General features: G+C 38.3%; 1 protein-coding gene across 6 annotated transcripts in view; it reads left to right on the forward strand.

The window, feature by feature from the left end:
- Window positions 1–15,933, forward strand: part of sntg1 (syntrophin, gamma 1) — a 49,663-nt gene extending 33,730 nt beyond the window's left edge. For 3 of the 6 annotated variants that reach the window (XM_034288528.1, XM_034288530.1, XM_034288531.1), the window contains 7 exons: window positions 472–510; window positions 3,716–3,832; window positions 4,450–4,521; window positions 5,665–5,817; window positions 8,954–9,046; window positions 13,391–13,501; window positions 13,664–15,933. In XM_034288528.1, coding sequence (XP_034144419.1) covers window positions 472–510; window positions 3,716–3,832; window positions 4,450–4,521; window positions 5,665–5,817; window positions 8,954–9,046; window positions 13,391–13,501; window positions 13,664–13,849 — 771 coding nt within the window. In that variant the 3' untranslated portion in view covers window positions 13,850–15,933. Of the gene's footprint in view, window positions 1–471; window positions 511–3,715; window positions 3,833–4,449; window positions 4,522–5,664; window positions 5,818–8,953; window positions 9,047–9,615; window positions 13,502–13,663 lie in introns of those variants that run through there. The other 3 variants (XM_034288539.1, XM_034288535.1, XM_020041668.2) reach the window with 3 other exon arrangements.
- Window positions 15,934–16,547: the final 614 nt, after the last annotated feature.

Genomic DNA, 16,547 nt, shown 5'->3' on the forward strand with positions numbered 1-16,547 from the left:
GGGCTATTAAAATAAATGAGCGGTCTACCAAATAAATGTTTCCCTAAAATAAATTGTTATGAGTTTCTGGGTCCCAATCATCAAACAAACATTTGTCTTTTTTTTAAATCTTGGAACAAATTTTTGTTTTTGAGTACACAATTATGATTCTTCTTTTATGTTTACATACAGCATACACTGTATAATATCAGCTAGACAACTATAAAAACGGAGTTCCAATTTGTCAGCTTGTCTGGGCTGTAGTATTACATACTAGACAGAGCTTGACAGTGCTTTCTTTTAAATAAATGATGAAGCTATATATGAAGTAGTGTTTATGTTAGGATAAGATGCGAATGTTAAAAATTGAGAAAGTGGTGTCTTGGTTAAACAAACATGCAGTATAAATGTCTTGCCTCTGGACTAACGTCAAGTACTATAAAATATGATCAATATATAATGGCTTAGTAAGATTAATGCTTTATTTTACAGGTGAAGAAGATAAACAGAAACTTTCCAGTTAATCAACAGGTAAGATGGAAGTTATACTACTACTAATACTACTACTACTACCAATACCACCACTACTACTACTAATAATAATAGTACTATCATTACCCCCACTACTTATATTACCATCACCATTACTACTACTACTACTACCATTACCACCACTGCTTCTACTACCACCACTACTACTACCATTACCACCACCAGTAATGCTACTACCACTACTACTACTACTACTACTACTTCTACTATTACCACCACCAGTTCTGCTACTAACACTACTACTACTATTACTATTACCACTACTACTATTACCACCACCAGTACTGCTACTAACACTACTACTACTATTACCACTACTACTACTACTATTACCACTACTACTAATACCACCACCAGTCCTGCTACTAACACTACTACTACTATTACCACCACCACTACTACTACTACTACTATTACCACCACTACTATTACTACTACCACCACTACTACTACCATTACCAGCACCAGTAATGCTACTACCACCACTACTACTACTATTACCACCACCAGTACTGCTACTAACACTACTACTACTACTACTACTACTTCTACTATTACCACAACCAGTACAGCTACTACCGCCACTACTACTGCTGCTGCTACTACTACTACTACTACGAGTAGTACTTCTACTATTACCACCACCACTAATACTACTACTAATGCAACCATCACCACTGCTACTAGCATTAACACCACCAGTACTGCTACTACCACCACCACTACTACTACTATTACCACCACTACTACTACTACTACTACTACTACTAATACTAATACTACTACTATTGCCATCACCACTACAACTACTACTACTTTTACTATTACTACCTCCACTACTACTAATGCAGCTACCACCACAACTGCTACTAGCATTACCACCACCAGTACTGCTACTACCACCACTAGTAGTACTACTCCAACTATTACCACCACTACTACTGCTACTACTACCACCAGAACTGGTCCTACTACTGGTAATACTACTACTACTTCAAATAATGGAACTACTACTGGTATTACTATGGATACTGCTACTACTACTACTACTTCTACTGTTACTACGACATATTAATCCCTCTATATCTGGAAAGTCTCTGGGTGGGCATGCACATGTCCTGGAGTCCTAGCTGATCATTAGGCTATAATGTGGTTTGATTGGGGTTCAGACAGAGGCCTGATGGATGGTTTACCCCACCTGACACTTGTATGTCCTATTGGTAATTCAATCATTGAGGGCTATCACAGGGAGGCGGTAGGCTACTTCAAGCTGTAACATTGACATTATTTTCAGAACATTTATTCAGGAGAAATATATGCGCAGCAGGGATGTGTCTTTGTCAATTTCTAGTCGGTAGGAGACAGTAAATTGTACATGTTTCCTAAAAAGTATTGAGGTGCCGGAACAAAAATACTTTTTTTCACAACATCCCTCTTTTTGATGTCACATAAAACACTGCTATGGAAGGAGTCTCAGACTGAAACATATTGAATGATAGCGCAGTGGAAGATTCACTGAGATGTTAGGCAATCTAAATTCCTAATCTGCAACGATCAACTAAATATGTTTTAAATTATTACCTAAAACACAATGCCTGCAATTGACTATTTATTTTTTTGCTGTGGTCTGGTATATATGACATGCATATACATGAACAATTTAGTCTAGGATATTTCTGTTGCAAGAAAACTGTGTCGTATTGACTACAAAGTGGTTCTAATAGGCTAGTTTATATATCTTCATCTTTTTGACTATTTGCCACACATGCTCAGAGACATAATGCCCATAATGCAAGCACTTTCAATACTTAATTCAATAGTGAATGCAATTTCAATACCTCATTCAATGCTGCATGCACTTCTTTGGGTGAGCTATCTATTAAGTTTAGCTCACCCAGTTAATTCTGTGGGCGATACTCAGCCCTGGTTGTGCTTGGTTGGTGTCCCTGTGGGTGATGCTTGGCAAAGTGGGTGGAGTGACTTCCTGCCTGTTGGGTCCTGTCCAGGGCCTCCCCCAGATAGGGCCACAGTGTCACTGGATCCCCTGGTCTCAGCTCCAAGGTTTTAAACTGCTAAATTATTGTGCTGGGGGAGTAGGGTCAGTTCTCTTTCTTCTTTGTAAATCAAATGCGCCCTCTAATTTTTCCTTTTTCCTTTATCATGCTCTGTTTACACTTACCATCTGGTTGTGCTTTTGATTGTGCTTTTGATTGGGATGGGATTATGTTTTATAGAGTGTGGATACATCCCACATGCATTTATTAATTATTTCAATTTCTACTCTTAAAATGTTAGTCCTCTTCAGCACAACAGAAGAGGACTGGCCACCCTTCAGATCTTGGTTCCTCTCTAGGTTTTTGACCCTTTTTTTTTTTTACCCTTTTCTGGAGTTTTTCCTTGCCACTGTGCATCAACCCTGTTGTTGTTTGCTCATTGGGGTTTCAGGCTGGGTGTTTTGTAAAAGCACTTTGTGGCAACTGCTGATGTAAAAAGGGCTTTATAAAACAAATTTGATTGATTGAGGGCTGTGATACAGAGCCAGCTGGAAAGCTCTATTGTAGGGATTTTTAAGTGTTTTCATTTTGTGGCATTGAAAACTCAATGTTTGAACTCGCCAGTCTAAAACATTTGACATTCAATTTTGAAATAATCATCGCTGTTGACAATAAGTTATCATGACAGTCTATTGTACAATACATAATATGATATTGCATTCATTTTTGTTTGTTTCAAGAAAGAGGGAGAATGTAGGCATCATAAAGTCAAAACCGATAGAAATCATCTGGGAGGGAGTATAAAACAGGTTCCCTTTGTCCTCACTTCCTCACCATTCCTTCCACCAGCCAAGAAATGGATCATGAACTTGTTGAAATAATGAATCCATCTTCAGTCCCCCAATGACAAAATCATGAAGTAATTTGCCATCTCATCTGTTATCGTCGAGGCAATTAAAATACACTGGAATTGAACAAGTGCTCATGCTGGTTCTGAATCTTTTTGTAGTTTTGTCATCCAATCAAAAGTTAGGGAGAAAAATGCAAGCAAACATTTTCACTGTGGCTCGCTGCATTCCTGACTTAATTTATTGTGCTACCGCTCTTCCTTTCCATTTTTACCACTCTCTATTTCTCTCAATTTCCCCCGCTTCTCTTTTCTCTCTTACCCCACTCTTCCTGTCTGATAGATTATCTACATGGGGTGGGTTGATGAGAAGGAGCAGGACTCCGTTCAGGACCGAATGTATTCTCCTAAGTTCCTCGCCCTACGGGGCTCCTCACTCTTTAAGTTCTCAGCACCTCCTGTAAGTTGTATAACCTCCTGTAAGTTGTATAACCTCCTGTAAGTTGTATAACCTCTTGTAAGTTGTATAACCTCCTGTATGTTGTATAACCTCCTGTATGTTGTATAACCTCCTGTATTTTGTATAACCTCCTGTAAGTTGTATATCCTTCTGTAAGTTGTATAGTCTTTCCTTTGGTAACAAAGGTAACATTTTATTTTAATGCCTGGTTTAAGATGGTGCTTTCCTAGTATTTAACAATGGCTGGGATTCGTTAAAATCTGACATAACAATGTATAAGCAGGATCTTTATTGACATAATTAATTCCCCAAACTTACAATTCTGAAATTGAAACCATACCTGTGAACAGGGTTGGCTTGCTAATAGGTTTTTATACAATACCCAAGGCTTATATGTGAGTTAATTTGACCACAGATATTCATATTATCAACAAACTACCTGACAGTGTGTTAACGTGTTGGTTAATATGTGTGTAGTCCATTGACAAACCAAGAGTATATCTATATTAGTATATATAATTAGTATATATAATTGATGTTAGTATAATATTTGTATAGTATAGTAGTATAGTATTACTATATTTTAGTACAGTTATATTTACTGTGGATTGCTGCAGGTGACAACATGGGACTGGACCAGGGCAGAGAAAAGCTTCTCTGTATATGAGATTATGTGTAAAATTTTAAAGGTAAGGCAATAACTTTTTCACCTATAATGTTTAGAATTATTTGAATTTTATTCCTGATACATTTTACTCCAGGTTCATCTCCTCCCAAGTTGGTGATGTCTAATTTGTGACAAAGGCTTTGTTACATCATAGCAACTCCCAGCAAGCAGGGGACAGTTGAAGATCAATAATTGTTTCCTCTAATGCACATCACCCACAGCCATTCTGCTCCTATCTCACTGTTTGCTCAACCAGAAAGTATTTGCCAGAACTTATGTGCCCAGAGGTGAAAGCATTGGTTGGCTAACAACAAAGATTAAACTCAAAGTTGTCTGTCTGACCCACTACAAGTAGTCGCTTAAGTGCAATGAGACAAGGCATCTCTACCAACTGCCCTCACACTATCCCCTGAACAGTCTTCTACTGGACCTGCAGACATTGAATACTGAGACCAGGTTAGATCCCATGATGCAATGAAGCAGATGGACTGTGAAGCAGTTACTGTAGAGTTGCATCACTCTGTTTAGATTATTAAACTTGTAGATTTCATAATGTGTTCAAAAGACAAACCATTCAAAGTAGAAGACCTCTATGCTCATTTCATCTTCGCAAGACTATTTCTCAAAACACTGGTTTCTCTATAATATGTCTGTGGAACTCACAATGTTGCTACTGGAAGTGGTTCTAACTGGAAGTTTCTCAAACTTTTCCCCATGCACTTTGTGTTTGAAATGCGGAGCAGCAGGTCCCGTGGGTGGAGGGTGTTGACACTTGATTTAGAAATCCTCACAGCCGCAACAACAGCTCCACTTATTCATTTATCAAGCAGCCGTGTTCACTCCAACATACTGCCTGAGCTGGTCATTCGGAAAACATCACACGCACAACTGTGACTCGCTGCATTACCTATATGTGTAACAATGGTTTTAAACAGCCTCTGAATTTTGACCTGAATGCTGATTGAATTCCAGCCAATGTTTGTCACTTCCCCTCAGTGAATCTCTAAACTCCTCATCTGCATACAGTACATGAGTCCTAGCCTGTCTCATGTGCAGATTAAAAGCATGGTGGCAAATTATGTTATTACCATTTAAAATATGACTGAAAATGTCTCAAATTTGCTAACCCGTGTGATGGCAAACATGACGAACATGTTTCTCTCAGGACAGTGACCTATTGGACAAGCGAAAGCACTGCTTCAGTGTCCAGACGGAGTGTGGAGAAGACCTGTTCTACAGCGTAGAGCTGGAGTGTGAGCTGCTCATTTGGGAGAAGGCATTTCAGATGGCTACGTTCCTGGAGGTGGAGAGAATACAGGTACCCTAAATATATTTCAAGGCGTTTAAAAAAAAAAAGTTGGGACGCTGCGTAAAATGCAAATAAAAACAGAATGCAATGATGTGCAAATCATTTATCCCTGTATTTAATTTAAAATAATACAAAGACCACATTTAACATTTTGCATTTGATGCCATTTTGAATTTGATGCCAGCAACACGTTTCAAAAAAGTTGGGACGGGGCATGTTTTCCACTGTGTTGCAGCACCTCTTCTTTTAACTCTAATCTGTGTTTGGGAACTGAGGAGACCAAGTGCTGTAGTTTTGAAAGTGAAATGTGTTCCCTTCTTACTTGATACAGGATTTCAGCTCCACAACATTTCTGGGTCTCCTTTGTGGTATTTTTTGTTTCATAATGTGCCAAATGTTTTGAATGGATGACAGGTCGGGACTGCAGGCAGGCCAGTTTAGCACCCGGACTCTTTTACTGCAGAGCCATGCTTTTGTAATATGTACAGAATGTGGTTTGGTGTTGTCTTGCTGAAACAAACAAGGCCTTCCCTGAAGATGTTGTTTGGATGGCAGCATATGTTGCCCCAAAACCTGTATGTATTGTTCAGCATTAATGGTGACTTCAAAGTTTTATTTGTCAGACCATAGGACAGTTTTCCACTTCACCTTTTGTCTTTGTACAATTGAATATAGGGTTTAAATTATTTACACATCATTGCATTCTGTTTTCCTTTACATTTTACACAGCGTGCCAACTTTTATGGAAACTGGGTTATATATGTTGGCGAGGAACTTTGGAGGATTTTATATTGATCACATTTAAAATGTATATTGTTGTTAAGTTATTGAAATGTGTACTCTCAGGAAGTATGTTCCTCAGCTGTGCATGTTCCCATATGTTGAATAAACAATTAGCCTCATCATTTGCACAGGCAGCCCAGTTCAGATTTTTCCCCCATTAATGGCTCTTTAGAAAATGAATGACCATGTATCTTTTGAGTAATAGGGTTGTATAAAGTTGTGTCTGATTAGATACAATGTAGTTAATTGTGACGTACCACAGCTAAGGACACCTGCACTCAAAATAGACAACAGCAACTCTGTCCATCATCTTATGGTTGTTTACACTACCATTAGAGTACAATGTCAAATAAAGTGGTGTCTGTTTTCACATACTGTACTGTATGAACTTCTGTGGTGGAAGGAACTACCTATGCTGCAAACTAATTACAGATATCCACACCAATTCATTATAGTTTATATGAAAATACAGTAAATGTCATGTGTAAAGCATCTATGTCAAGCATCCCATGAGCAAACATTTAATTTCACAAAAAGACAAACATTGCAGGTAGCCAATTTAACAGCTGGCAATTCAAATATGTACGTTTATCATTCTCCTATATCATGTGGAGTATTAACAGTATACTTGTTAGCACTACTACTTCTTTTCTACTTTCAGAATTTATATTTCGGGTGGTACAGTTTCTTTAGGGTGTGTCTCAGAAGATGTTTCATATTGTCAACCTTTGTTTATTAGCTTGGGTGTTTTGTCCAGAATGTATTTTATTGTGTTTTTGTATTCAGACAGCCTCAGTCCATCACAGTTGTCTAACATGTTTGATAGGAGTAACCTTAAGTGACCCTTAACTGCTTGAATTGTGTTAAAATCATGATGTGCAGCTGATGATCTCATCAGGGTGTCTACTGTAATCAGGAACACCTATCTTGTTTCTTCTTGTTGACTCCATGACATAGAAACCCACGATTGTCTCAAGTGTTGTGTTGATCTTGGAGATTATTGTTTTGGGTTAATTTTCTTACTGCCTTTTTAACTCTAATGTACCCTTGAATTATACAGTGAGATATAGACTAAACCAATGTTGTGTTAAACCTGCAACTATTTCATACCTACTATGAAACATGACTCTTCATTTTACAGCCCTCTTATTACACACAGTACTGTGCAAACATCTACTTGAGCCACTTGAGAAAATGAATTAATGCTCTTTATTTAGACTGTTATTGTTTATTTGAGCACAAAAACAGTTTTGTCAGATTGCTAGAAGAACCTGGTCATGGTGAAGACAGAAAACATATTGAAAGACCCAAAAAGCTGTCTGGCACACTTCAAAGACAAACCTACTCTGTAGGTGAAACACAGAATTAGGCGGCATTAAACAAATTGTTCAACTACGTTCTGTCTACCTGTGGATACCGACGCCACATACTTTTACAGCCATCTTGCCTTAAAATGTTACAGTAAACAATAAGTTAAGATGGTTGACCGGGTTGCTGTTGTCTTTGGTTGAAGTTACCTCACAATTAAATACATTGTGTCTTTGTCAAAACAGACAGCACTTCATTTTACAACCCTGTTACTAAGAATGTGGTAACTGAATAACAGAAACAATTAAAGAGAATGCCAACCCAAGAGGGTGACATAAAGGGATTCACTTGGCTAATTTGTTAACTACATTGTAGGTTCATTGGGGTTTTCTATCTATTACTTGTAAAGAGAATGGTGTATTTGTATTTACAAGTTAATAAGATGAAGTTAGTTATAACTACATTCTCTGACTTTGCATTCCTTGGTATTTCCATGGAAATCAACTGAAAGGGTGGTGTGACTTGAAATTTGCATAGTAATACAGATTAGCTGTTAATTTGTTCTACTTACTATGTGTCAATAGTATTCATTTCCACAATAATAGATATATTGCATCTACATTCTTTCTTCCAAGTAATTTATTAAAAAATACAGAATGGCCTATTTAACATGCAGTTTTATTATTTGTGTTAAAGCTTAATGATGGCGCATTTTAGCGTTTACTTAACACTGAAAGTAAAATAGGCAATATTGTATTTAGGATACCTGTAATATACACCTGTAATATATTCATGAACTTGTTCATCCGGAAATTATTCCATCTAAAGTGTCACTTGAAACCAATCACAGCTCCGAAATGTGAGGGTAGGGAGTGAGACAGAGCTAGGCAATAGTAAGAAAACGGGCAGCATATGGCCAAGCTTGGTCATTCTCTCGTAACAATTGATTTACTGGATGTCCTTTTGGCATGTTTCATTGAGCTTCTGAAGGTACGCTATGCTGTCTCATATATGCCTCTGGTAACTAATGTCATGCACTGTTGCCTGTCCACAGTGCAAAACATATGCTTGCATCATGGAGAGCCATCTGATGGGATTGACCATAGACTTCAGTATGGGCTTTGTCTGTTTCGATGCTGCTTCAAAGGTAACATGCATTATGGGTACATTAACATTATTTTCTTGTGAAATCAGATATGTTGTTAAAGGATACATACACTTTTCCCCGTAATCAGTGTTGTCATATATATCCCATTGGTGTATCATCCAGGGTCTTAACCAAGCCTAAATGTCACGGCCGTGGGTAGGCAGGACACGAGGCGCAGAGCTATAAAAAAATTCCTTTTATTTGTCTCCTTCCAAAACTAACAAATACAAAGGCAAGTCACCAATCGAGAACTGTAGTGTCACACACACACTAACAATGATCCACACAAAATGGAGAGCAACAGGATCCCCAATTAGAGGCAACACAGTGCGGTTGCCTCTAATTGGGGGATAACCAAAACTGCAGTGTAGAGATGCTTAGAGGCACTTCTGCTGTCAGGCCCTGACTATCACCCCCAGGCACATAGAGATGCCTCCCCATAGTCAGGACCTGACACTAAACCTGCTAACCTTTTTTTAACTGAAGGCTACCAATGAGCACATAAAGATTATTAGGACATATGTGCACCTCTCGCCACCTTCTGGTTATCACACTGCTTGCACAAACAGGATGCACTTGCTGGCATCCACCTGCTTGAAGGAGGATGTAATCACCGGCCAGCAACCATGAATCAGCTTGCAGCCCGATCCCCAATCGCCGAAGATTTACGAGATGAGACCCTGTCCAGCAACTCTGGATGATACCATTTGCACTCAAGACCCCCGGCCCTGTCAGTATGTTGTGGCCAGGATTTGAACTGGCAAAATGTATGCAGCTGCTCTGCCATTTGGGAGCCCCTTAAAAAGGAATCCATTATTACTTTACAGAGCAGAGAACAAATTGAGATTTTTGCCACAAATATAATTTAGGTGTTTTTCTGACTACATTACTAATCCACTGCCTTCCCTTAAACGCCCACCCACAATGAGGTCTCAATGAACCCATTCCAACTCTGTGACTCACAAGTATCCTGCCAATCCCGCCCACAATGATTGACTTACAGACAAAACTGTTGAGAGCAATGCTTCACTTGGATTGGAATAGTTGCCTGTATGTATTTTAGGTGCCAGCTTTGTTTATATTTGGGTGCAGGAACTCCAAATTGGTCTTTTTAATGTTCTTTGTTCATTTTATGATTTATTGGATATATAATATACCGCTGCAGTCCATTCTGTATGTGTACAACTGAGGCAGCCAATTGGACTCCAGAATGCCTCTAGGTCACCCACCATTCTTTGGAGCTAACATTTTGTCAGAGGTGTATACAGACATACCTGCATCTACCATTGAGGACACTATGGTCATGTGCTGTGCCAGTCTTTCCATTAGTTTTTTTACACACTGAATAAATGTGGTGAGAAACAGATAAGAAATAAAAAAGCTATTTTCTAAAGCAAACATTTTCTCGAATTCAAGATCACCACCTGCTTTAATGATTGCCATTGTGATGACTTGTTTGTTGTGAAGGCTGTGATCATAGTTCTATAAAACCTTCAGGTCCTTCTTTGGCAGTGTTTCCCGGGGTGATGAAGAGTGGTAGCTGCAGTGTTTTGTAAAGTTAGTGAGAGACTGCTGATAATGAAGACAAGCATGATAGGTGGCTAGAGAAATTGCATATTTCTTTTTAACTGTTATGTAACCAGCTTACTTTCATTTATCTCTAGATATCATCTAAACACTGGGAATGTACATTTTGTACACTTAGCTAGCTGGCTTGGCTGGTTAGCTAATGTAGTAAACACAAATTCTCACATTCTTGTCTTGTAGTTTAATTGAGTTTAATTTCAAAGTGATTAGACCCTGACTAATATCCAAGCAACCGTAACCTTTTTGAGTTGACAATGGGGAGCTACATTTGTATTTATCTTCACTTCATGAAATCTTGACTGTTGATTGAAATTACAAGGGTACAGTAGAATAATAGATTTTGTGGAGGATGTTTATTTATATAAATTCAGTGATTGACCATGAGTTTTCTTTCTAGACTGACACGGATAAAAATGGAAAGATACGGCCAAACAAAGCTAAACTTTGGGAAGGCAAGAGACACAGGAGGACAGATAAATAAAAAGAGAGAAGGTGAGGTGATGGAGGAAAGAGAAAAAGCTGTTGCCAAGGAAAAGACTAGAAATGTAGCCTAGACATTTCAATCATACTCAGATTTTCCTAGCTCAGCAGAAACTGAAGGTATCACTAATACAATGAACTTCGGTGGAAACTGCTTCTCTATGCTAATAAGGAGAGTGGATAGTCTGTGAATCTGTGCAAAAGGGCTTTATAGACAAAAAGTGTGCAATGTGTGTTAAATATCATTATAATTGCATGTTCACAACTTTTCTATATTTAGGGGTATATTTATTGAACAGGGAATGATGACATTAGCTTTGTTCTTCATGACAAAAAATACTCAAATATCCATTGCTAAAATGTTGTGTAACCAGTGGGTAATTGGTATGTTTCTGTAAAGCTGTATTAAAAATATAACTAGTCTTGATGCAATTACAATGTTTTACCATTCAAACTATGCTGTATGTTTTGTACTTTTTCTGCATTGTGTTCATTTTGAAATTCTTAGCACATGTTTATGGATGACAGTTTTTCTCCAGTCCAAATCCCTTCCTTTCTGCCTGGAGTTCACTGGCCTCTTACCAAGAACTACTCCACCAGAAAACATAATGTGAACAAACAGGACACAGTGACAACTATATTGTTCGCTGTGTTTCTTGGCCTAATTCCTACACAGTGAATCAAAGGATTTTTCTCCTCCCAGAGTCTCGCAGTGGGCTGGTATACTAATGACAGGCAGGGTATTGTTTACCAGAACAAGTGTAATGTAGAATTCATATTTAAACTGCCATTGTTATACAATGCACATAGTGGAGAATGTTTAATAATTGAATCAGATAGAAAGCCGGCCTTGGCTTAGGCACTCACAGGATTCATATCTGTGTGGAGTCCCTAGAGCGAAAGTATTGCCTCCTATTGCATGTTACTTAATTTTCCTGTTTCTTATGTGCACATTCCTTTTTCATGGCATATACAGTTTTAATTCTATTCATGAACAAAATTCAGACAGAAAGGGATACACAGGGAAAATGTAAAACCTAGTGTTGTCCAGGTTCACATGAGGGTCCTTTGCATTCTGGGAGGGGTCACTGGAGGTGTCAACCATGTAGGAGAGGTCTTGTAGAGCTCAGTCTTGTTGAGGTTGAACTTAATACTGTGTGCTGACTTTCAAGAAAGATGTTCGAAGAGGAGAAGGAGAAAAGAGGGTCATCTTTAAAGCAATAAGAGGAAAACCCCAGATATGACAAGAGACAAATGACTTGGTAAATCAGGAGAAGAGCAGAGGGCCTAGAACATAGCCCAGGAGGACACCAATGGTAAAGGCCTGTGGAGCAGTAACTGATCCTCTGCACATCATCTGGGTCTCTGTGGCCTGCCAGATAGGATGGAAAAGAGGATCTGGATCTGATGATTCACTGGGCTGAAGGCAGCAGACGAGTCAGCCTGGACGGTGTGAAGAGCCTCGGTGACACAGAAGGTGGTCTTGGTTGCGTGACCCTTCCTGTAGCCTGACCGGTTAGGAGCAAAGAGATTGTTCTGCAAGCGATAATGACGAAGGTCGGAGCACTTAAGTGTTTCGGAAGGAAAAATAAAGAATGATTACCTATCAGGATTTTGAGGTCATAGGGGTCAAGAGTTGGTGTCTTGAATAGGGAAGCAACTCTGGCCATCTTGAAGTGAAAAGGGATACTGTGGTCTGGGATGAGATAAGAGAGGAGAGGGAGAACATTGCCAGGGATGGTCTAGAGAAATGAGCAGGGGATAGGGTTGAGGGGTGGTTGTCAGGGATGGTCTGGAGAAATGAGCAGGGGATCTGGTTGAGGGGTGGTTGTCAGGGATGGTCTGGAGAAATGAGCAGGGGATCAGGTTGAGGGGTGGTTGTCAGGGATGGTCTGGAGAAATGAGCAGGGGATCAGGTTGAGGGGTGGTTGTCAGGGATGGTCTGGAGAAATGAGCAGGGGATCAGGTTGAGGGGTGGTTGTCAGGGATGGTCTGGAGAAATGAGCAGGGGATCAGGTTGAGGGGTGGTTGTCAGGCCACCGGACAGCACTACTTGCAGGATTTAATTTGGAGAGTGCAGCAAAAAGAGATTCATGCAAAGATTACTTCTTTGTGAATGTATGATAGCGAAAATTATAGATGGATCATTTTAAAGGGACTAATTAGGATCAAGTAGATAAGAGCTAATTAGTTTACCACAAAACAAGGTTCTTTCAGTTTGAGGAGGTAAACTTTATTAACTATCTCCAACTGTGTTTACTCCATCCCCATATATAGGCAGTGCTGTGGAGATACAAATTTTCCCAACTGAAAGGATCATCTGATGATGGGAAGAGCAAGATCAAATTTCTTTTTCAAAATCAGGACAATAAAGCTATTGAAGCCAAGGTAACACCCGTCTGCTGTGTCTCTGACTAAAGTGAAATCCACCAATGCAGATCCTTTATATCATAGCCATTATTGTCCGATGCCAATATCAAAAGCGATCCTACTCTGAACAAATGTTTAATTAATATACCGTAACGTTACCTCCTATTTTCTGTTTCCCAGGAGCTGGAATTTTCTAATCTCTTTGCTGTGCTACACTGCATCCATGCGTTTTTCGCTGCCAAAGTTGCTTGCCTGGATCCAATGTTTGTGGAGAGCCATGGTGCCATCACTACCGCGGGGGGTATTTCCGGTCTCACTGGTGTCTCCTGTAATACACAGACATCCAAAATCAAGTACACCACCTGACACATCTTCCTCCCCTAATTCCTCACTCCTCCATCATGGCCTGGACAGACTGAGGAGAGAACCTAATCCACTGTGTTGTAGCCTGCCCAAGGTCGTCCAGTGAATAAGGACGTGTGAATCCAACATGTTAATGGAACACTTATTGGCAGACCTTTTTTTTCCTCTAGAAAAGACGTTTTATATTGTTCAGAGAAAGGGACATTTTAACAGTGTGGATGTCTGTGTGGACGTTTGGACCTGTGCATTGCATTGTGCATTGAACAATTTGTAACACAAAAGGAGTGTATGCAGAACCAGTGGACACAGAATGGAGGAAACTATTCTGAACATAGTTATTTGTCTTTTGGTAGATCCTCAGACAGTCCTCGACACGATTCACACTTCACAAGATAATCAAATTTCCAATGTGAAAAATGGGTAACATCTTTTCTACAAAATTATTTCAATTTCTTGAAAGTTCAAGTGGATTTGTTTTTAACAGGCAAACAGGCAGTATAAGTATGTGGCTATGGACATTTTGCTGTCTTCATGAAAAAATAACATTTCAAGAAGACGTCTCATGATTTTCTCATGATTAAAGCAATCGGAAGGATCACCCATTTCTATTGACAATACATCTATTTCCCTCCTCTTTTAATACATCTTTTACATAAACAGATTGATTTCCTAATTTCCTTGAATAATCATTAGATTAATGACCATTGATTAGATGGAGATGTGAACCACAGTGTTACATAACTTTGTGTGTTTTCCCTGTGTGTTTGGATAATGTAATAATAACATGGAGGCACTTCATTTTCCCCAGTGTATGTTTCTCAATGAAGAAACTGTGAAATATTTGTGTATTATGGATTACACACTCATTTGACTTTCATCAACCCTATGGCACTTTTGAATTGTCCATGTAAAAGATTTTTCTTGTTATGTACTATACATACAAATCACATAATGTCAAATGAAAGAGAATGGCTCAGGTTTGAAATGTACAGCAGGCTAGTTCTTTTTTTTTTTATTGATGCGAAGGGTACAGGGATGAGTGTTGCTACTGTATGATGAGTCTGTCAAGAAGAAGGTCAGTCAAGAGGTGTTTTTAATCAAGACGTACAGTGAGCAGTAATCCCTCTTGGATCCAACCTGGTCAGGACCCAGATTTAGAGCAGATTCACAAAGTTAAATCATTGACAGTTATTCCTAGCTACAGATCACAGTCAGACAGATTCAGAAAATGTGGTTGTATGAAAATGTCTATACCTCCACTCACTGGAAGATATTCCTCTTAGTACAATCTTAAAAAAATAATAATAAACCCTTTGTGTAATGTTATATTTCTTTTTCTGTGATGTAAATAAAAGTGGACATTCAAATTAACAAAAGGGAAAACATAATATGGTCGGTTACTTGAGGGATTACTTTAAAGAATTGCAATTTTCTTTCATTTTCTTTTTTCCTACACAGAATAAATAGGCCTAGTTTAGACCCTCATGTTCTCTACTAAATTTGATGATGATCAAAATTGACCAATCCCAGGTGAATATTTTATATACTGTATATTTTTTATAATGGCTTGTAAATAAATAGTGAAACAATATTAAAAAGATGCTGGCTATTTGGCATGTCAGTGTAAAGATGTTGACAATAAGAAGCACATTGCAAGCAGATTGTAATATGTAGCATCATGTCCAAAGTGCTTAGACAAGCTACTTTAAACTGTGTTTATTAAAATTATAATTAAAAAAATGTTTTATGCTGATAACTAACCTCAAAACATATTTTGAAAGGCTTAATCTCAATGTGCAATGTAACAGGATGTGCTTGAGCACTATTCCCCATAATGCCACAGAGTAAAAGGCTTTGGGTAAGGAAAATCTGATCACAAAATGAAATGGGGCTGGGCAGGAGCATAACAATAATTTGATTTAAGTGTTGAAATTAAAAGTGGTGCTGTATAGTCTATGAAAGGAAATTGATGATGTGTAGTGCTTCAGATTTGCGTTAACATACTATTTGGGTGGAAGACCTCAAAACAAGGAATGGAAGATTTCACAAAAGATAATGGTTTTATTAACAAATATATAGTGTCCTTAATAAACAAATCATTTTATAATATATGGCTGACTTGTGAATAGCTTTTTAATCCTAACATTTTGATCCTAACACATTGCTTCACATGAAAACAGAGATGGGATATCAAATTATATATTAGTTCTTGTGAATTGTTAATAATGTGTTTTATATTACCGCTGAATGAGGCAATTGTATTAACTGTGATTTACTATTTTTAGGTAACAATCAGAGATGGGCTAGTGCTTGGTTAACTCTGTTGCTATGGTACTTCTCTATAGAGAAAAATTAGATAAGACAAAAATTAAACCACGACTCACTGAGTTCTTGGCAAACAAGAATAATTAAAACCAAAATACTTGGTTGAAAAAAGCCTCTTGCTAAATTAAATAGCTGTGGGACTCTACAGCAATGAGAAAGCATTAATGATTTTAAAAGTCTGTGACCTTTATTTTATTATGTGCCTAAAAGAGTACAGAGGAATCAGCTGGCACATTTTGAAAAAATTAACTGCCTACACAATTTGGAATATCAACATGAGTTTGATAAAAACACTGTGGTCGGGTATTTCCTTTGAGATATCAATCACCTCTGGTACATGGGCTATCCAAGCAGGTAAAAAATATCCTGAAAGTTT

Source organism: Esox lucius, chromosome 3 (assembly GCF_011004845.1).
Source record: "Esox lucius isolate fEsoLuc1 chromosome 3, fEsoLuc1.pri, whole genome shotgun sequence".
NCBI classification, from domain to species: domain Eukaryota; kingdom Metazoa; phylum Chordata; class Actinopteri; order Esociformes; family Esocidae; genus Esox; species Esox lucius.